The 20,014-nt window shown below is 51.1% G+C and overlaps 7 protein-coding genes across 7 annotated transcripts; 2 read left to right on the top strand and 5 right to left on the bottom strand.

Annotated features, from left to right (window-relative positions):
* Positions 1-358: 358 nt before the first annotated feature.
* On the bottom strand, positions 359-1,354 carry N7539_005196 (ketopantoate reductase family protein; the record flags this gene model as incomplete). The annotated part of the gene is made up of 1 exon (XM_056934798.1): positions 359-1,354. One exon carries the CDS (start codon positions 1,352-1,354, stop codon positions 359-361), a length of 996 nt encoding a protein of 331 aa, XP_056789992.1.
* A 305-nt stretch (positions 1,355-1,659) lies between these two features.
* On the bottom strand, positions 1,660-3,384 carry N7539_005195 (putative MFS transporter; the record flags this gene model as incomplete). Its single annotated transcript, XM_056934797.1, has 3 exons — positions 1,660-2,203; positions 2,266-2,499; positions 2,558-3,384. The coding sequence occupies 3 exons, from the start codon at positions 3,382-3,384 to the stop codon at positions 1,660-1,662; spliced, it is 1,605 nt and encodes a 534-aa protein (XP_056789991.1).
* A 700-nt stretch (positions 3,385-4,084) lies between these two features.
* On the bottom strand, positions 4,085-8,603 carry N7539_005194 (DNA-directed DNA polymerase alpha catalytic subunit POL1; the record flags this gene model as incomplete). Its single annotated transcript, XM_056934796.1, has 4 exons — positions 4,085-4,729; positions 4,759-5,808; positions 5,868-8,150; positions 8,217-8,603. The coding sequence occupies 4 exons, from the start codon at positions 8,601-8,603 to the stop codon at positions 4,085-4,087; spliced, it is 4,365 nt and encodes a 1,454-aa protein (XP_056789990.1).
* Positions 8,604-10,445: 1,842 nt separating this feature from the next.
* On the bottom strand, positions 10,446-11,422 carry N7539_005193 (40S ribosomal protein uS9; the record flags this gene model as incomplete). The annotated part of the gene is made up of 4 exons (XM_056934795.1): positions 10,446-10,736; positions 10,897-10,968; positions 11,271-11,293; positions 11,377-11,422. The coding sequence occupies 4 exons, from the start codon at positions 11,420-11,422 to the stop codon at positions 10,446-10,448; spliced, it is 432 nt and encodes a 143-aa protein (XP_056789989.1).
* Positions 11,423-11,759: 337 nt separating this feature from the next.
* Positions 11,760-12,482, top strand: N7539_005192 (mitochondrial 54S ribosomal protein uL13m; the record flags this gene model as incomplete). The annotated part of the gene is made up of 3 exons (XM_056934794.1): positions 11,760-11,780; positions 11,899-12,259; positions 12,367-12,482. The coding sequence occupies 3 exons, from the start codon at positions 11,760-11,762 to the stop codon at positions 12,480-12,482; spliced, it is 498 nt and encodes a 165-aa protein (XP_056789988.1).
* A 460-nt stretch (positions 12,483-12,942) lies between these two features.
* Positions 12,943-14,072, bottom strand: N7539_005191 (urate oxidase; the record flags this gene model as incomplete). Its single annotated transcript, XM_056934793.1, has 3 exons — positions 12,943-13,067; positions 13,167-13,813; positions 13,936-14,072. The coding sequence occupies 3 exons, from the start codon at positions 14,070-14,072 to the stop codon at positions 12,943-12,945; spliced, it is 909 nt and encodes a 302-aa protein (XP_056789987.1).
* Positions 14,073-17,362: 3,290 nt separating this feature from the next.
* N7539_005190 (agmatine deiminase family protein) lies at positions 17,363-18,604 on the top strand (the record flags this gene model as incomplete). Its single annotated transcript, XM_056934792.1, has 1 exon — positions 17,363-18,604. One exon carries the CDS (start codon positions 17,363-17,365, stop codon positions 18,602-18,604), a length of 1,242 nt encoding a protein of 413 aa, XP_056789986.1.
* Between the last annotated feature and the right edge of the window lie 1,410 nt (positions 18,605-20,014).

Below are 20,014 nucleotides of genomic sequence, written 5' to 3'. Positions count from 1 at the left end.
ACTAGAAGTGCCGAGCCGACGGAGCTGGGCAAATTTCGCAACGAATCACGGCCGCATTATTATGGGTGAACTTTTCTGGGTGGTCTCGATGACTATGTTATTCATCCATGCTCCTGCGGTCGGGTGAATCGTTCAACCAGCAATGTCCGGAGATGGAGTGGAGGGGAGAAGTCAGTTTTTGTGTGACAATATGGATGTGCTTATATTATTTCTATTTGTGTTTTCTATCTTGCAGAAAAACGTCAATAATTCCATTCCAAAACCACCCTCACACATTGATACACTCTGCGTATCTTCCAAATGTCAATCAAAGTACAGCACGGAGTTCAAGTCAGCCTTCATCTCAAGTGTCAACCTTCTACTTTCCCTGCAAAGCATCAGGTATTTCAAAACTCATATCAAGTCCCTTGGCCAGATAGTAGATCGTCTCCAGCCTCGGACACTCCACTCCTCGACTCTGTGCGATTCTAAGTGCATTGCCCACAATACTTTCAATTTCCAAATGAGAACCAGCAAGAGCATCAGCCATCATACTCGGCTCCACCCCCGGAGGACCTCTTCCAGCAGAGATCCCCAGCTGACGGTCCACAACACTCTCATCCACTTCCTTGAAGCCTTCAGCCCGCGCAATACTGGCAATCTCACTCATGACTTTTCGTAGAAACGCGTGAGCACCGGTCGACGAGCCCAGAAATTGAACATCACGGAGTCGGGATAGTGCACAGATGGGGTTGTAGGCGCCATTGACGAGTAATTTCATCCACCGGGCTAACTGAACGTCCTTCTCGTGGACAGCGGTAGCACCACCGTGATTGAGCATCTCTGTCAATTGATCAACAGCGCTCAGATGCTCCGAGGGAGAGTTTGCTGGATAGGTGCCGAGCATGAACTTGGCGTAGTTTGTGTGAGAAACCACGCCGGGGGCTGTCTGTGTACAAGGCATATACACCACGATACTCGCGATCGGGTTGTCGGGGAAAATGTCCCTGTAGGGCTTCTCAATTCCAATGCCATTCTGAGCCAGACAAATCATTGTGCGAGAAGAGACCGCCGGTCTGATCATCTCGGCCTGAGATACATCCCCGTGGATTGCTTTGGTCGTGAGGCAAATGTAGTCGAAGCCATTTGGACAGACGTGGGCTGCCTCCTTCACTGATCGCACTGCAATTGGTTTGACATTAAGGCCTGTTCCATACACGGTGGAATCGATGGTGTAGCCATTCTGCGCGACAGAGTCATAGTTTGACCGACAGACGACGACAACATTGGAGATGTCGATCGCTTTGGAGAGGAGGTAGATAAGTACCGCGCCCACGCTCCCTCCACCAAACACGAGAATCTTCGAAGACGACATGACAACGATCTTGGGTGATTTTGAAAAGTATGTAGAGTTGGCTGGTCTATGTGCCGAGGTTGAGTCACAGTATCGCTCTGAAGCTCAAGCGAACATTGATCGGGTGTGCCCCGCCTCCCTCAATTGCTCGGCCGCTGTGCTCAACGCCAATGCGGATCACGCAAACCATGACGATGATGCCTTTCATTTCCGTGATCGGATATGTGAAATTGTCCTTACTTGATTCTTTGAATCTCACATTCTTCATATCAATTCTAGGCAGTAAATCAACTTGTCTTCAACTCAGCATCGCCATGTCTCCTTTCCTAATCCCGCTTCAACCCGATGCGTCCTGCGCGGCGAAGTCCAAGACCAGAGATAGCAGTACAAAGGATCATAAAAGCAAACATGGTCCAGAAACTTGCGCGGTATCCCTCCAGTCGAGCTTGGATCTCGCTCTCGCCAACCTTCTTCTCGGTGACGACCGACGAGATGACCTGGAGGATTGCAAATCCGAGAGCAGTGCCAAACTGGGCCGCCGTGTTGAACACAGCCCCTGCAAGTGCTTTGGTATCTTCTGGGAAGATGTCTGTGATGATAATGAGACCGACGGTGAACAGCGCGTTACAATTGATCGGTTGAAGAAGTTGAGCTACGAATGTGTTGGACCAGTACGACCATGAAGGCTGAGCTGTCGCCATGAGAAGAGGGGACAGCGAGCTCAGAACAGCCGTGAGCACCACGATCCAGATTGCAGGGACACGGTGGACGAAAAATCCTGCCGTGACCTGGACTAGAACGCCAACAACCAAGCTAGGGAAAATGCGAATGGACGCTTGGAGGGCAGACAGCTGTTGAACTTCTTGGAAACTAAAGCAAAGGTTAGCGAGTGTCTCACATTCTTTGGTAGATCATTCGACAGAACAACTTACAAGAGACTGGCAAAGAGCTCCATGGAGTTGATGACAGCAAAGGAGAGTGCAATGGTGGCACAAATACTGGAGAACGTGGCATTTTTCCAGAATGAATTGGGAATCAAGGCGGGTCTTCCTCGCTGCACCTGATAGTGAATCCATACGACGAACGAAGGCAAGGCAATTGCAGCAAGACAGAGTATGACAATACTTGCTGTCTCCTTGATGCGATAGATGTCCGAGCTGAGGATTCTAGGGTCTTTGTCAATAAACGACTCGACTCCCCCAAACGCAAAGGGGGAATACGTACGCGAGCAAATAGCAGAGAAGCGCCATGAAAGCGGAGGCCAGCAGTGCCCCGACCCAGTCGATCTTGAACTTCAAATCATGCAAGATGGTCTGCCATCTTTTCGGGTGTGGACTGCCCGGAAGCGCCCACAATCCTACCACGGAGAGGAACAAGGCTGCGCTGCCTGAAATATACCAACCCACCCGCCAGCCAACGGTGTCCACAAATACTCCGCCGAGAACAAGACCCAGACAGAAACCAAAAGGCTGAGACATGCCCAAGCAAGCAAATGCCATGTTCCGAGATTTGCCTTGCGGAAACACTTGTGTAGCAATGCCTACCGCAGACACGAGGTGAAGCGCAAGACCGACGCCCTGAATTGCTCGCATGGCCACAAGCTGTGTGCCTTCCTTGGCGAAGCCCATTCCTAGCATCAGCGCGCCGCTTGCAAACGTGCCCACCAGGTCAACCCAGCGTGGTCCAACAACATCAGCTAGCGATCCCGCAAGAAGCAACGTGGAGGCGGTCGATAGCCCCGATACAGAGACAGGCCAAAATGACAGCGACGGCGGTAAATTGAGATCTTTGGTGATTGTGGGAAGTCCCACGGTCACAAGACCGTTGATGATGCTCGAAAGCATAGTATTGCCACACATCTGGGACACTATGATTGCACTGCGCAATCTAGAGATCTCGGGAATTGACGGCTCATTTCTTGGATTTGCATCATCATCGCCTTGACGCGATTGTAATTCGATTGCCTCAAGACGAATGGTAGACTTCCGGCGTTCGCCAGGAATGGGTTCCGAGCCTGTGTGCTTGACCGTGAGAGTGTGTGTTACGGTCATCGTGCAGCGTAAATTCGAGATTTCTGCCACACAGATCTTCGCTGCAGGGTGACCGGCCATGCGATACCAAGGCCAAGTCTTGGTTTATGTAGTGTCGCCATGTTGTCAGTGTTGGGGAAAATGTGGTAATTCAATACCATGTCCGGTGGAGTAGACCATAAAATTTTCGAAGAAATGGCCAGCCCGAGAACCTCATAGGCTCGACGCAGAGTCATCCCGCATGGGTTGGAGCAACTGAGTTGAGGATGATGGATCTCCGTGGAAAAGTTCTACCGGGGTGATTGGATTCTGTACATAATACGGTGGAGCCACTGGGGCTACCGGAGGAAAGAGTCAAGGGCGTGGCATCGAACAGGTGGAGTCTGCAGGGCGTGCGCCATATTGCATCTGCATCTACATCATCAACACAGTACTATCGGGCTTTGGGAGAAGAATGTCGTGAAAAGTGTGATCTTCCGCAATCGTGAGAAGTATTTGCACCGGGTTAGGATCCGAAAACCATTTCTCTCGACGGGAATAACGGGAAGGGAAAGATGAAGGAAACAAACACAAAACATTACACGGATCTAAAGAGCACGAGGAATGTAAAAAGTCCAACATCCTTGTGAATTAAAGGTGAAGACTGGTAGTCATAAAACACATGCGAACGCGTGCTGCCTATTTACATGTCCCCAAAGTTCCTAATCCTGTGCCGCCGGTGCTATTGTGGTATCATAAAGCGGAATAGACTATCCATCTCAACCCATTGTCGACCACACTTTTTCAGGTAGCCATCTACCACGGTCTTGATCGTACCAAAGCGTGTTCGGTTAAATTCCGCAAGAGCCGCAACGCTGTCCTTCTTCTCTCCGGACTCCTTTACAGCCGCAGCTTTCGCTTTGTCGACATCCCAGAGACCAGAAAAGTACAGAAGCTGGTTGTAAATCTGCTTCTCGCTGTACTCGTAAGCCATCCGGCCCAAGCAGCCCTCAGCACGACCGCGTGGACCGAGACACCGATGACCATAGACACTTATCTGGCGAGTTCGATTTCCACAGGCAGAGTCATCACACACGAGCCACCCCTCGTAATAGCGCGCGGTTTGTTCACGGATCTGAGACTCCAGTTGAGCCACAATCGTCAACACGGAGAAAGATCGTTGGCAACTTTCATTGGGGCAGACGATGCCAGTCGCGGAACACATCTGAGGAGAATTTGCCAGCCCTTCGAACACGGACTGCTCCTTGCAAAAGCGACATTTGAGGGTGAAACGCGCCGCGTTGGCGAACCGGACTGAGTCTGGGATTTGAGATTCAAGAGGGTAGATCTCCGAGTCCTGCTGCTTCGTGGAGCTGGAGGTGTTGATCTGGTATTTGCGTGCGTCGAGGCCAAGACATTCCGCAAGACGAACAGCGTCAGTGCCAGGAATGGGGGCGCAGAGCCGCTCAATAGGGGGAAGATCTGCTTGAGCAAATAGAACTCCACGTCGGGCTTGAGCCCGGAAGAAGGCTTCAGCACATCTTGAGGAGTATAGGACCGTTTGGCGGGAGGCAAGGATGACGTCTCTGCGTCTCCGCTTGTGACAATGTAGGAGATGACATCTCCCGGTCGGATCGTCTTGCCTCGAGCAATATCCCGAAGAGCGACTTGCGCAGGAGGCATGGTCTCCTTGTTCGGATACTGATCGGGACTCTTAGATAACTTCGTATAGATGACGTATTTCTGAACGGGGACTGAAAAGTCCTTCATCTTCTCCGCAAGCTCACGTAGGTAGTCGTGAACCTTGTTGAGGACAACCTCTTGATCTTCACCCGACAGGATTTCGTTGAGAAGCCTTTGGGAGGCTTCCTTGGAAAGCGCACAGTATTCACGACGCTTCATGTCAAGACCCTTCACCTCGAGGGTCTCGATGTATTTGCCGTCGACTTCTGTCAGATTGACAGCGGCATACTTCTTCTTAGCATGCAGCAGAAGCCGGCGGAATATGTTGTCAATGTCAATCTCGAGCAGACGGTATCGCTCGTTGACTGTCCTTTTGAACTCCTCACCAACTTTGATAGCATCGCTGATAGTATCCATGTTGGTGTTGATCATCACGGAATCAGTATCACCGTAAATGACCCTGAGTTGCTTGCTTTCAGCAAGCTCCTTGGTGCTTCGAAGAATTTCACGTCCCTTGAAGGTGGTGAGCATGGCAAGTGGACGGGCATAGAATCGACTTTGCGTATAACCCAAGCATCCGTACATGGAGTTGGCCGTGAGCTTAAAAGCGAGCTGTTTGGTGTCCCACAGAGCAAGCTGTTCGGGTGTAGCACGTTTATCCTTCATAAGCTTCTTCACCTCACGTCGTCGACCAACCAAGGTTGCAATGAGTCGCGGCAGGATCCCCTGCTCTTGATCTGATGAAGGGATCTCCGGGACTGCTTCCTCATTCTCGTTCTCAGACTGTAGAGAAAAATTGTGAGCATGATATCGTTGATAGAATCAAAGGACCTTGGACTTACAGTGGCCTGTCGATCAACTGTCGTAAAGCAGATATTGTATTCTTGGATAATACTGGGATACAGACTGTTAAAGTCCATCACCAGAACGAATCTGTCGTAAAGGCCCTTCTCGGGCTCGAACACGAGACCACCTTTATACTTATCCTTTTTCTTCTTGTCGGCAACATCGTCATCATCGCCTTCGTGAAGTTTCTCCTCCGCTTTTTGCAAGCGAGAGGAGTACTTGTCAGGGCAGATATACTTGTTGCGATGGAATTCGTGCAACAGAATGTACTCATTACGCTCGGCACGCGTGCCGCTTAGCGTACGAGCCCACGAGTTACCGGCAATATTCGTCAACACTTTCGTGAGCGGAAGCATCTGCAGGCGTAGCACCAGAGCAGCGATGAAGTATGTATCGGTGTCACAGTGGCTCACCAGGTTCATTAGGCCGTCTTTAGATGAAGCCCACGTCTTCAGAGCGGCCTCAACATCGAGCTCCTGGCGGCTGTTTCCCTCTCCAAGGTAAAGCTGGCACATTTCGGATAAACTCCACGATTGACACTTCATCATGAGAGACTTGCCCATGTCGTTCGAGACGTCACAAAGCAATCGACCTGCGATAAGCTGTCTTTCAATGAAAAACCCACCTCCGCCCCTGTTGAGCTTGGGCCATTCGCCACGTCGGAGCCGTCCGATACGGTGCCACCCAGGTGTCTTCTTTTCCCGCATACGATTGAGAAGAATACCAAGATCGACATCCTGCAGCTGATGACCCATGATAACGTCGGGGTCCATCTTCTCGAACAAGGCCAAAAACTTGCTTAGCAAGAACTGTTCGCTCTTCTCCAGCATGAACGTGCCTCGCTGCTTCTTCGTCTCGGCCTCGAAATGAATAGGGTATGAGGGTCCTGCAGGACGCATGACAGTGAATGTCTTGCAGGGAAGCTTCTCTGTCGGAGTTGTATCCGTGAGCGAAACATTCTCGTATACTCTGGCACTAGCCATGAGAATCTCCTGCGTGTTGTCCTTCACATTCAACTGGTGACGGAATGACAGACTCATGAGGGTCAATGGTGGGGTGTCGAGATTTTCCGTTTCTGGGACTGGGGTGATCAGTGCTGGCTTGGAGGCCTGGCATTCAAACTTGCACCACGAGGCGTTGTGGACGGCAGAGAAGTCAGCCTCATCGATCTTGAGCCAACAAGGGCCCATAATATTTTTCCAGAGCACAAATTGCTCGAAGAGGGATGTGTTGGTGCCGAATACATGCGAGTACGTTTCACCCTTCGTTTCCATGGGCAGCGCAGGTTTGTCATAAGGGTACAGTAGTTTCAAGTATTCGGTTTCCCTTGGCACACCGGGCAATTCGAATGCATATTTGCGGGTGCAAGGCTTGATCTTGTGCATACCCACACGCATCCTTGACATCATTGCATCGACTTCTTCGTAGACTTCCTCCATACCGACCTCATCCTCTGTTTGCCTTCCTTGCTTGTGTCGGTACTCACGAGGAAGGAAATACAGCTTTCTCAAGATGTTGTCGATTTTCACAAAGGCGCTGACAAAAGAGCCGGTCGTCTTGTTCTTGACCTTACCGAACAGGCAAAGGCTGCCGTTGACCTCGGTATAATCGAGCCAGAACATGCGTAGACTGCCATCATCCTCAACCACGTCCTGAGCACGCAATTTTCCAAAGGATCTCACTTCGGGCGCAGGGCTGCTGACAACATTCAACTTGCTCTGAATATCGTTCCAAGAGGCATCCATGACCTCTGCTGCCATCTTGACGGGCGATGAGCTAGCTGGTGTTGGAAGGATTTCCTTTTTCAATTTGGGTGGGGGTCTGCTCCCAGTCATGTTCACACTGGAGGTCTTGATGCTGGAGGAGATTGTAGCCTCGGCAACATCCATCATGTCAACATCTTCATCGTCAGACTCCTCTTTCTTGATCGCAGTCGCGGTCGTCTTCCGCTCAATTGCCTTGCTGATTGGAGACGAGGGCATCGGGTCGCCCATTTCGATGTCGTCGTCATCTGCTTGAGGAAGGGGCCCGTCATCAAAATCGTCGGAGTGAAGGGCAGATTGGTCTTTCATTGGGGAGCTGGGAAGGTCGTTCTCGTTTGTATTTTCGATCTGGTCGCGGCGCCGTCTTTCGGAGATCGGAGGGGAGAGAACGCGGACTTTTCGACGAGTCTCTGATTTGACCAAATTCCTGGTGGGTATATTGTTTGAAATGATGTTCGTATCTACCTCACCGAGCAGGTCTTTCATGAAGGCATCGTCCTCGGCAGTCGCAACCGGCTAGACAATGTGACTTTAGCATTCACAACCGGCTGAGGTACTCGCAGTCCGCACAGTTCTTCTCACCTTGGGTTTTGGAGCAGATGCAGCCGCATTACCGCTGTTGAAGTATTTCGAGATTCCGTTATTGATCTTTTCCTGGCGTTCTTTCTCTTCCTCGCGTTTCCTCTTCGCGGCCTTGCCTCGGGCAGGTAATTCATCGCTTTCATCACTGTCGTAGTCGACAGTTCGTTCATTCCACACTTCTCGCCCGTCGTCGGCATATCCAGCCCCGTTGTCGTCTACCACGAAGTCATCCTGATCAAGACGGCTGCGAATCACTTTTTTGTATCCGTCGTCGTCGACCTCGTCGTAGATGTCGCCTTGATCTTCGATCTGGTATGTTGAGAGACGCTTTTTTCCGGCGGCACGGAGGGCTCTGAGCTCCGCTAGTTTCTCACGAGCGGACGACATCTTTGCATGAGAGTGTTATTGACAGAGGCCCGTCAATGGCACAGAGAATCAATGCACCAATTGGTGGGGAAAGGGAGAGAGAGCCGGATGTCAATTTCGCGCTCGGGGACGCTGTCGCGACTGGACGCGATCGGGACGCGTTAAAGTGGTTTAAGTGGGTCGCATGCCTCAGGCTTGCAAAACTGGAGCCAATCCGGCATTCAGGCATCTCGGTGGATGTACCTTACTACCTACAGTCTTGATCAAGTTTCCGAAAGAGGCAGTCCACAACAGTATTCCCTGGGATACAAACTACCTTCACCCTCAAGAGCACACTACTTTACAAGTACCCATCGCATTGCTTCTCAGCAGATCGGTACCACTTGACCCTTCAATTGCCGAACTAGGGTGTAATTAGATGACCGTCGTGGCTAAATTCAGAGTCTGCTATTGCCGGCCTGTTCGCTGACAAGACATGGCTCAAGATGGCCGCGAAACATCCCCAAGCCTTCTTGATCGATCTGGCGCCAAGCGTTGTTGGACTCCGGATCATTGTTTTGAAGGACTATCAATTCAAGCCCAGTGCTGCCAATGCGAGCAATACAAGAATCCCTCACGCTATCGCTGTCCGAGTGTTAAGGTCTCAGACGGATGCTGCGATTAGTCAACCGTATCAGCTGGATGGATGCTTGCCAGCTTCTCAGGACTTAATCCAGCTTTGTTCTTGAGCACCTATAAGGTTATGCTACTTTGATGGATAATGCATCGGAAATTTATGCCTGTGATTACTCGTTCATTCTCAGTCGGTCTAGTCTTAAGAGATGTTCAAATCAATCGTCGTCCGGTCCTTCACGACTCCGTGGGGTCTGCCAGCGTTGTTGATCAAAACCTCCTACTCACTTGTTTAATCGGTTGGACACATCGGTTGCTGCCTTGCGTCTAACTTCATAATCCCGATATCTAGGATGAATCTGCATTGAATGGACTCATGGAGCCCTGAATCTTCGAGGTCGAGTCCCTGAATGGGCCGCATTGATTTTCCATGCTTTCAGTGTGTAATTAATTGCTTTCGAGATTGACTGGCCTCATTCCTAAATTTCAAAGTTTACTTTCATAGGAGGATCAATCCTATTATTGACTTTCAGGTTAAGTTGGTAGGGTCATTGTCTCCAGAAAATGACATGGCTCGGGTATCCCAACAATCTTGCCAGCTTCTTCAACTCTACTATCTTGAGAGCAGATCTCAGAGCTAACAAGTCGCGCTCAGGACACCAAAGGCATCAGTGGAAACAGGGACCATTTGCGAGATCTCTGAGAGCCGAAGCAGCATCCAAGAGATGGCAAGCTTGCTACCTTCGCACTTCATTTACAATTAGGTACTACCGGCGAGTTTGACTGAGATTGAACAAACATGAAAACCCGGTGTAATTTGAGCAGATTTTCCTGGCCTATGCTAGGTGTATTTTCCAGCCGTACAAAACAGCGCCAGTGAAAAACAAAAAAAGGACAAGACAGGGGATATCAGAACAATCCCATCTGCCCCATCCCACATCATATCCAGTCAGCCCCGGCAACCGGGTTAAGAAAAACCGATTCTGACTGATTCTCCAACCGCTCATGACAACCACGACCATCATTCGTAATGGCCGCGACTTCCCAAACGCTGTCCTAAAACCCCCTTAACCCAGAAGAAATTTCCATGGAAAAAAGACAAGATTCGTGATGAAAGTGGATGTGCATAGAAATGTACATTCCAACTTCCAAGTTTTTGTATTCCCAATCCATGGAGCACCGTTTTTGCTTTCGAAATAAATTCCATTTTTTTGCTGATCTTCGAAGATAATAAAGAGCAAAGAAAGGAATTTAACGGTAAGACTTCTGGTAACGGGCACGGGCACCGCGACCACCGAACTTCTTGGGCTCAGCGCGACGGTTGTCGGCAACCAGGAGGGTACGGTCGTACTGGACGAAAGCCTGCTTGAGCTGGTTCTTGGAGTGCTCATCGACGTACTTCTGGTAGTAGGCGACGATGGACTTGGCGATAGCCTGACGGATGGCGTAGACCTGGGAAGTGTGACCACCACCAGTGACACGAACGCGGATATCGACACCGGCGAACTTGTCAGCACCGACAATCAAGAGGGGCTCGTAGACCTAGACAGGAGAGAGCGGTTAGGGCTATGGTCCTGTTGGTTGAAGGTGCTTTCCTTTCGAGCGACTGATTGGCCCAAGTATTTGTGTCGCAGAACAAAACATTACGGTCGTCGCGGCGCAAAGACGAGGAGCACGAGGATGTGGAACAATATGAGCGTACCTTGAAGCGGAGGATCTCGGGCTGGACCAGGGAGAGGGGCTGGCCGTTAACCTTGATGAGGCCCTTGCCTGCCTATAAAATCGAAATAGCTCAGTATGCCGTTTAGTCGAGAATGGTCCGAGTTCGCGAGATACGATCATTGCGTCATGTGGTGTTTCAATTTCCATATCGCCTGTCGCCAATTCCTGATTCCCCCAACGTGATTTTCGTGATCAAAGTCCCCAGCCGTGTGATGCGCATAATCCGCAATTCCGTCCCAGTCCTTCTTCCCCAGGCGATACATGTCCGTTGATCCAGATTCCAAAAGACGCAATGATCGTAAAGCAGAGAGTCGGATTGTTCAATTTTCTCATCGAGGATTTCGTGTCTCATACCTTGCAGTGGGCGACGGCGGTAGCTAAATGCAACAAGAATTCATCAGCATAAAACATCCTTCCGCTGACCTCAAATTCGTCCACCTAAAATTCCGCGCAAACTCACCCGTCTTCTTCTTGCCGAAGCATTGCACACTCGCGGTAGAAGCCATGGTGGGTGATATGGCCCTTGTCGGTGTCGATAGGGAGGGAGTGTGTTGTCGAAGGAGATGATGAGAAGTCGACCGCAAATTCCCACACTCCGGCGATTCGCCTGAATTGCCCTTCCACCGTGCGCGCTTCGCTTAGTGTGGGCTAGCCCAAAATGGGTTAGATCCAAAAAGCGGCTTAGGGCTCAGATCACGTGGGGCGGATGATCGAGGCGGAGATGGGTGGCAGGAAAGTTCGGGGTTGAGCGGGTCGGCAGGTCTTAGCAGGTATCGCGTGTTTTGTTGGACGTTGATCACCAGCTACGGCCTCTACCGATCTTGATCACCGCGGAACTTCAAGATGTCGCAGACGGTCGGAAAGGTATGTTTGCTACATTTTGAATGGAAATGTTGTCTCGATTGCGCTGCAGTCACAGACCATGGGTTTTTGCGCATCTATCACTCTTGTGACCCCATGCCTAACAACATCTCATGTCTAGACCCGTCTGGCCTATTCTCGGGCATGGCACTACGTCGACGCCGGTTCCGACTCTCGATCTCTCGGTCGACTGGCTTCGTCCATCGCTCTCGTCCTTATGGGCAAACATAAGCCGATCTATGACCCTTCGACGGATTGCGGCGACTACGTCGTTGTTGCCGGCTGCCACGATCTCCGAACCACCGGCAAAAAGCGTTTCCAAAAGAAATACTACACCCACACGACCCGCCCTGGTAGCTTGAAGAGCATGACAATGGATCAAATGTTCACGAAATGGGGCGGCGGTGAAGTCTTGCGCCGCGCAGTCAAGGGCATGTTGCCCAAGAACCGGCTGCAGGAGCCGCGGTTGGCCCGTCTGAAAAGTAAGTTGGAAGACATGGAAGGGGGGAGGTGGAAACGGGACTATGGTGGAAACGACCTTGGGGACATGTTGCATGTGCGGAGAATATGCTAACTTATTTGAACACAGCTTTCGAGGGCACTGCGCACCCCTACAAAGAGAACATTGTCAAGTTCGGAACCAAGTCGACCATGGACTACCCCGAGGTCCGAAGTGCATTTGAGGAAGCCAAGCCTACAGCATAAAGCAATGCAAACTCCGTCTCTTCCCGATCCGTCTATTTTCAATTCGTTCGCGTTTGAGCTTTGTTCAGCGCCAATCGATCCGTGTATATTATTTCTGCGTGATGAAACTAAACCGCAAGCGCATGGGTGTGGAGTCGACTATTTATTTGGGATCTGTCTTTTACTTTCACATTATATGTTCTATCACCCGATCAATCTACCAGTGCCTTATTCTATCCGCTTTGGTCCAGTGCCCCCAGGCTCCAGCTACTTCGTAGTCTACTGCCTACGTTCACCGCTTCAAAGATAGTAGCAAGCTAATCGGGAGAAAAAAAAAAGGCTCGTCCGACACTGGATTCGGGCTGCAGTGTAGCATGGCCCTATGGTATATATGGTAAAAAGCTTCGGTATGTACAAGAAAGGAACGGCCCCTAGAAGTTCCAAAGTTGGGCGCCCCCGTGACTCTGCGTCTCCACATGATCTAAAGGCGGGCCTTTTGACCGGAGCGGGCCACTGTGCACTTGATGAGACCGTTGGGTCCGGACTGAGGAGCGTACACCTCCGCATCCTTGCCCGTGTTCTTGAGGCCCTTGTGCCAGCTCAAGTCTGTACAATGAACAAAGTCAGAAAAGGAAAGGATACAAAAGCGACCTGGGATCGAGAAGGAACTTGGAGGGGGCGGGGAAATCGAGCCAGAGAACGTACCGATTTCAAAGTAATGGATGTTGGGCAAGGCATATTCGACGGTCTCCACCAGAGGGACGGCGGCCAAGATCTGCTCACTCATCTTGTACATGGTCGCCTGGACACTGGCCGAATTGTCCTCGGCGAACGTCTTCAACGTGGTGGTCCGGGCCGTCTCCCAGGCGCCATCGAATTTATGCGCATTTGACTTGACCTCCTGCAAGCTATTGAACCGGCGCCATTGCCATTTGGCATCGACCTGGGTGCTCAGGATGCGATCCCAAGTCTCCTTGAGCGTGGTGAACTCATCCCGGAGGAAGCCCCAGAATTGAGAGCCGGTGCTCTTCAAGACAGTCAGGCCATTGATGGAAGAGGCAATGTTAATACCTTTGCCCTCGGTGACATCCACCTGAACAGTGCGTGTCTCGGGGCTATCCTTGACAAATGAGTGAGGGTGGGCCTTGCCGTCAATGTTCATGCGCACCCATCGGTGGGTGATGATGTTGACGTGCGCAACGTGGATGTGGGGGTACTTTTCGATGAAGTGAGTGCCGAGGATGGAACCAAAGAGCTCTGGGGGCGTGACGGGCTGTTGCTTGGCGGTGATGTAGATGGTGTTCTTGATCGAGTCGGTGGCTACCACGACGCTGTTGTCGGCCTTGGTGTAGCTGTTACATGGAGCAAAGCTTAGGTTAGTTCTTGCATTGCGATCTCGCGAGACTGATCCCACGTCTTCCCTGGGGACAGAAGAAGCTCCTCCCCGGATCAACTTCCTGGACATTCGACCTACGAAGTTTCAATGTCACCCTCGAGCAGGACACAGACGGTCATCTCCACAACGGTCTGCACACCCGTCTTTTCATCTCGGTGGACTTTATACACGCGGACATTGTCCTTGCCGTAGCGAGCCGCTGCCAGAGAAGCCATAGTGTGGATTGACTGAGAAGATGGTCGGAGGAGCCGATAAGAGAGTACCTCGAGTATGTATGCGCTGGTAATGGAAGCTGTCGCAGACGGCTTCACAGAGAAAAAAAATTGAAGGGGGTAAAGAAGCAAGCGGAGGATGAAGAGCTATTATTCAAGACGAATGTCCACGTCTCGAAGGCGCCAGAGGGCTTCCTATTTAATGGGGGGGGAGGGGAGACGATTTCCTATTGCAGTTTTCCACGGAAGCACATGGGCTGATGGGCAACCAAAGATAGCGTTTGCGCATGAGGACCAAACGCCCCAGTCCACAGCTCCAGTCCAGCTCCACACGTCCTCTTCCTTTGCTCAGTACAGGAGCCAACCGCTGGAAGCTATCGGGCACCTCCGATGGCCGCGGCCGATCTCCACCGTTCGAACAACTTCCAGTCAAGTTCCGACTCTGACATGCGGCAAGTGCGAACGGTCTTGACTGGATCAGCAGGCAATGGCGGTTGTCGGATCGATCTGGAATCTGGATGATCAAAGACCTGTGCCTGAGACTCGGAGTCGGCAATGAGCTGTGGTAGAATTGAAGACAAGAGCAGTCCGTTCGGGGCATGCAGGAGCTTATCTTATCATGACCTTGACAGGTGCAGGTCACCTCTGGACTCAGACTGGTACAACTAACTTATGAGGACCACCACAGCTGTATTACAGTAGTAAGAGTACAACTTCGAACTCTGGTGAGTCTATACCGACTGCCACTCGACAAGCATTGAACGGACGTGTATCTCTAAAGCTCAGCTACTAGTAGGTACTAGGTACTAAGGTAGTGGACAGGTACTTATCTGCAATATTCACTACATGTAGTCATAGACTGCAACGGCATCGAAACACCCGAAATACCTTGGAATTGGTATGGTCAAGCCTGAAGAGGCCCTCGAAGTCCAAAGACTCGCAGATAGGCTCAACACTCTTCGACACACCCTCAACCAGTCTTCCCCACATTTTTCAAAGCTCGCCTCTCCAGGAGACAATCTAGAAAACAAAGCTGCGCTTGCAACCTCATCCACGTCCAACGTCTCCGTCTCAATACTCTTACTTTCCACTTGCCAGTTGCCACCCTTTGCTGCGCTCGAGCTGGAACTACTCACCCGCTCTATATGGTTTCCCCACGAGTGACAGATCAGCAGTGCTGTAAGTGCTGTCAGTACTAAGCACTAGGCATGACCATAAATCCTGATCGCATTCACTGCAAGGGGCGAGGGCCCCTTGATCCTCAAAAGTCAAGGACCAGTCGTCCAAAGAGACTCGTCGCAATGGGTTCTGCGTGCTTGAGCAGATCCCGAGTTGCACGGGGCTTGTGGCAGATCAGGCACGAGTCCCCATCTCCGGTCGGCGATCTCCACCGGGTCAGGGCTGTCCTGAGACGGGGCCTTGCGCTCCTCGATCAAGTAGTACTATATCTGCATGGCCATGTCTATACACTATACAGTGGTACACTGTACATTGTGCATTGGTACAATGCTCTCTGGGATCTGTCGTCATCCAAGTCACCCCGACTGCTCCGTTGATCAAAGTGGCCTCAAGCTGGCTGCATCTGTGCGTTGCCAACATATGGGCTTCCTAATCGAGTTGTCAGCTGACTTGTCAAGAAACTGATGTCTCGTTCAAGACAGGCACCACCAGATTGACTCGTTGCGTGCGGAGGGCGGTCATGTTCCTCCGAGAAGGTGGTTGCACACTTGCACAGTGATCCAATGTCTAGTAGCGATTTCCAGTGTTTTTGAATGTTTCCTGCTGCATTTCATTCAACAACTGGGGTTTTCGAGTTATCGCCCTGAACATGTGGTAATTCTGTCGCAGGGACTCCTTGACAAATCAGGGTGTATGCGCAACTAGCAGCGTCAAGCTTGGGTCTGATAGGCGAAGTTCCTTTTTCATGAAATGAAAGCAACATCGACGTAAGGCAGAGTGGGTAAGTCGTGGTGAGATTCTCATTCTAAAGTCACAATCTGCAGGTGACAACCTGTTCACACGTGCCACCGGAGAATGAAATAAATCATGGCAAGCGAGGAGGACGGTGGTCAATGACTCGTCAATTGAATGCAAGCAAAAGAACTTGTCTATCATTATGTGGACATGTCATGGAATTTAAGGTGTTCTGAAGCGAGACTCGCCACTGACTAATTCAAGAGTAACCCATTTGATTGATACTCGTTGCCCAATTCTTCGCGGCTAAGCATTGAAGCGATGAGCCCAGTGGCAGCATCTATCAACCTTACCAGTGGATCTCGATGATTCCCAGTCCATTTACCGCGTGCCGTTCGCCCAAAAAACAATCCACGAGAAGGTTCAGATGCCCTTCCTAAAGAGGCATTTTGTGGCTATGCCTTGACTGACTTTCGCTCCCTTCAAGTGATATGCTCGACGCCCACACTGTTAGAGGCACCAAGATGGACTGCTCGGGGCCCGCGGATCCCGAGACCTGCCTGTCCGAGAGCAATGCGAGCATCATCCGGCTCAGTCAAGTGGAGCCGCAATATGACGGCGGGGAGCTTATGGAGTCTGGAGGCAATGCGGAGAGCCGCGCAACATACAGTGATCAGGGATCAGTGATATCAGTTCGAGGGATTTGCGGGTACTGTACGATCCCGTCCAGCTAGCCTGGCAGTAAGATGCTAAACATGCGGGATAGGGCCCCCAGTCTCCACGCATACAGAGTTGAGGCGTTGATTGTATCACTATCTACCACGAGATCGAACTTGCTCCACAAGGATCTTCAAGTGGAGCAACACACAGCCCGCTGAGGTGACTGTAGTACTGTGATCCGCCAGCCTTCCAGGATTCACCCACCACACTTGGAAGCAGTGAGAGGACCATTGATTGAGCAATCGTGTGGTTATCGTCGCTTGGACTATCCCTTTGCGGCCATCGTGACGCAGATGTTCCAGACATAGTCCAGCAGTCAAGGGTATATAAGTATGCTTGTATCTTCACTCTCCTGACGAACGCATCGACCTATCGTCTATGGCTCGTCGACTACTAAGAACAAGTCGCGTCGAATACTCATTGGGCCTTAATCGAAGCATCCACCAGAGTTTATCCAATTGCTCTTCGGTTTGTCCCAACCTCTTGACCCGCGGCTGCATCAGCAGAGTATCATCACGGGGAGCAACGCTGACAGAGACAAGCAGATCCCAGTCAAGCATATTCCAAAAAGAGGAGGACCTGCCTCGTTCTCTGCAGTCGCTGTCACCACGCTCTCTAGTCGTCCTCTCTTTTTCCGGCTGTTGTCCAAGTTCCCGAACATGCCTCCAACCAACAACCTATGGCACGCTCAACGAAGAGCAAGTCTCCACACAGAAACCGATCCCACGAAAAGATACACCTATCTGGCCGAAACAACTCCCCATATCGCCACCATCCTCGGCTTCCCATCACGCTGTTCCACTTTCCCCAATCTGCACGACAAGACCTGCAGAGAGATTGTCGATCTTGCCGGAACAATTGCCATCTTCGAGCCTGTCCGTCTGCACGTCCGTCCAGAGGACATTCCCCGCGCACAGCAATTGATCAACGAGCGTATGGACGGTGCCCCGCCTGAGCAAAAAGCCCGCATCACGCTCCTCTCAGTGCCAATCAACCACTGCTGGGTGCGGGATACCGGCCCTGTGTATGTGCGTGCTGCCAACGCCGACGACTCTAGCAAGCGATATGCGATTGATTTCCGATTCTGTGAATGGGGCAACAAGTTCGCAGAGCGCATCTACAACGATACGGAGGACAAGATCGGGGCGTTGAAGGGAGAGGTTCAAGGTGGAGAACACAATTGGCCCACGATGACTGAGACCGAGAGGCGAGAAAACACCGAATTCGCGCAGCGAGTCCTTGAGCTCGATAACCGGGACTATCCCGGCCAGCCCGTGGTGCGAGTTGTTTCGAGCGTTCGTCTCGAGGGAGGAGGAATCGAGATGGATGGTGAAGGCACGTTCATGGCGATGGAGAGCAGTGTGGCGGTGGCGTCTCGCAACGAGGGTCTTTCACGCGAGGAGATCGAGACTGAACTGCGCCGTCTGCTGGATGCTCAGAAATTCATCTGGATCCCCGGTCGTGAGGGTCTAGATATCACCGACTATCACATCGACGCCGAGGCTCGGTTCATTCGGCCGGGCGTGGTGGTAGTCGGTAGACCACACCCGAAATGTCAGCCAGTATATTGGGATGTATACAATGAGATGCGGGAGATTCTGGACAACAGCACCGACGCCCAGGGTCGGAAGTTCGACGTTCACGAGATCGAGGAGCCCGATCCGGATGCTGTGAGAGGAGATGTGCCCGGTGAGGAGATGGAGCCGGCGGCTTCATATGTGAACTTTTATTTCACCAATGGCGGACTCGTAATTCCTGCTTTTGGCGATGCCGTGGCTGATGCAAAGGCGTTAGAGACCCTGACCAAATTGGTGCCTGAGCGACGAATCTGCCAGGTCAGTGTTAATGCGCTGCCCCGGACGGGAGGTGTTTTGCATTGTACAACCCAGCAAGTGATATAAGCTTGAGAAGAGCGTGGGAAGGGTTCATCATGTAAATCTCTTATTTGATATGAGAAACTTACAGCAAACTGCCTGACTTGAAAGATAACCGATATTCAACATTCTGCGTAAGGCGTGCCTGCCTGCACCAACTCTCTTTAAAGGTATCGTAAAGCACCGATACTTCGTACACACTCGTCTATCAGCCACCGTCCAGTCAACTTTCAACCAACACAAACGCCTCCAGATCCATCAAGAACTCACAACATCCGCAAATCGCTCTTCACACCATCCTCTTCAACAAGAAACACGTGGCACCCACGTGTCCAACATCCGGGACATCCATATCCGTCCTCAGCGCTACAGTCAAGCGCAGACGCGACGAGTGGCCGTCCAAAAAAACCTGTCATGTGCATCTTGCCATGTGCTACTAGAAGACCAAGGTACCTGGTCCAGTACCCCCTTTCTTCCCGTGTTTATCCGGAGGTGGAAGTCATCGGGATTCACATCGTCACGGGCATCGTCACATCTATCCAGGACCGTGAACTCGAGATCTTGTACTTCCAAACGCCATGTTACCTTCCAACTGCGTGGCATCAAAATCAAAATGGATATACCAGACATGTGGGAGAGCTTCGAGTTTTAGCCATGTACGATCTCGACGCGTGGGCTGGACGTAGCGTAGATTAGGTTCGGACGATCCACGTCAGGCCTGCGCTGGAAAAATAACGAATAGTCCCAACCTGAGCTCCTCCACGCAAACAGAAACAAATAGACATAACTTCAATGAAAAGAAGGAGCCTCGCACGATCGGATCTTCATGTACCTTACAAAGTCGAAGTTTGGTCCCTGCCTGTGTTGAAACACTCAATGAGAAGACCGATTCCGATTGTGAAGCCGGAACGAACTAGGGCGGCACATGTTCAACGAGTACTGCACGACCTTAGTCTCAGGGTAGATCTTCTCGACGGATGATCCAAGAGTGGTGAGAGGTAAGACTGGGTAAAGGTAGAGTGTGAACCTGGCCTATGGGTCTTGATAAATGTAGGTGCCAGCTGGAGGGTGTGGTCTATAGATAATAACTCGCTCTCTAATGGATCCGCTGGACCTCGAGTATGTCACCGGTAGAGTTTACAAGTAGGTAGCCTACTTGGCGGACGCTTCCTGGACACTGAAGATTTGCACATCTCTCTACCTACTAATTAAGAATGTATTGCTTGAGACTGATACCGCACATATCGAGTCCTCAAGACGAGGGACGTGGTGTGATATGCGTAGGGTGTGTGATTGTAGGAGATATGTTGTATCCAAGGACATCGAATAACTTGAGCCCGAGATCAGAGACCAAATTCTCATTTTCGAAATCCCATCAAAGCACTCTGCAGGACATTGGCAGGACTAAGAAGGTCTGATATACACGCGCCATCAGTC

The sequence above is a fragment of the Penicillium diatomitis genome (assembly GCF_028827545.1).
Source record: "Penicillium diatomitis strain IBT 30728 chromosome Unknown utg000005l_segment0_segment0, whole genome shotgun sequence".
Classification (NCBI taxonomy): Eukaryota; Fungi; Ascomycota; class Eurotiomycetes; order Eurotiales; family Aspergillaceae; genus Penicillium; species Penicillium diatomitis.
Note: the sequence above shows the minus strand (reverse complement) of the source record. Positions and strands in the feature narration are given on the sequence as shown.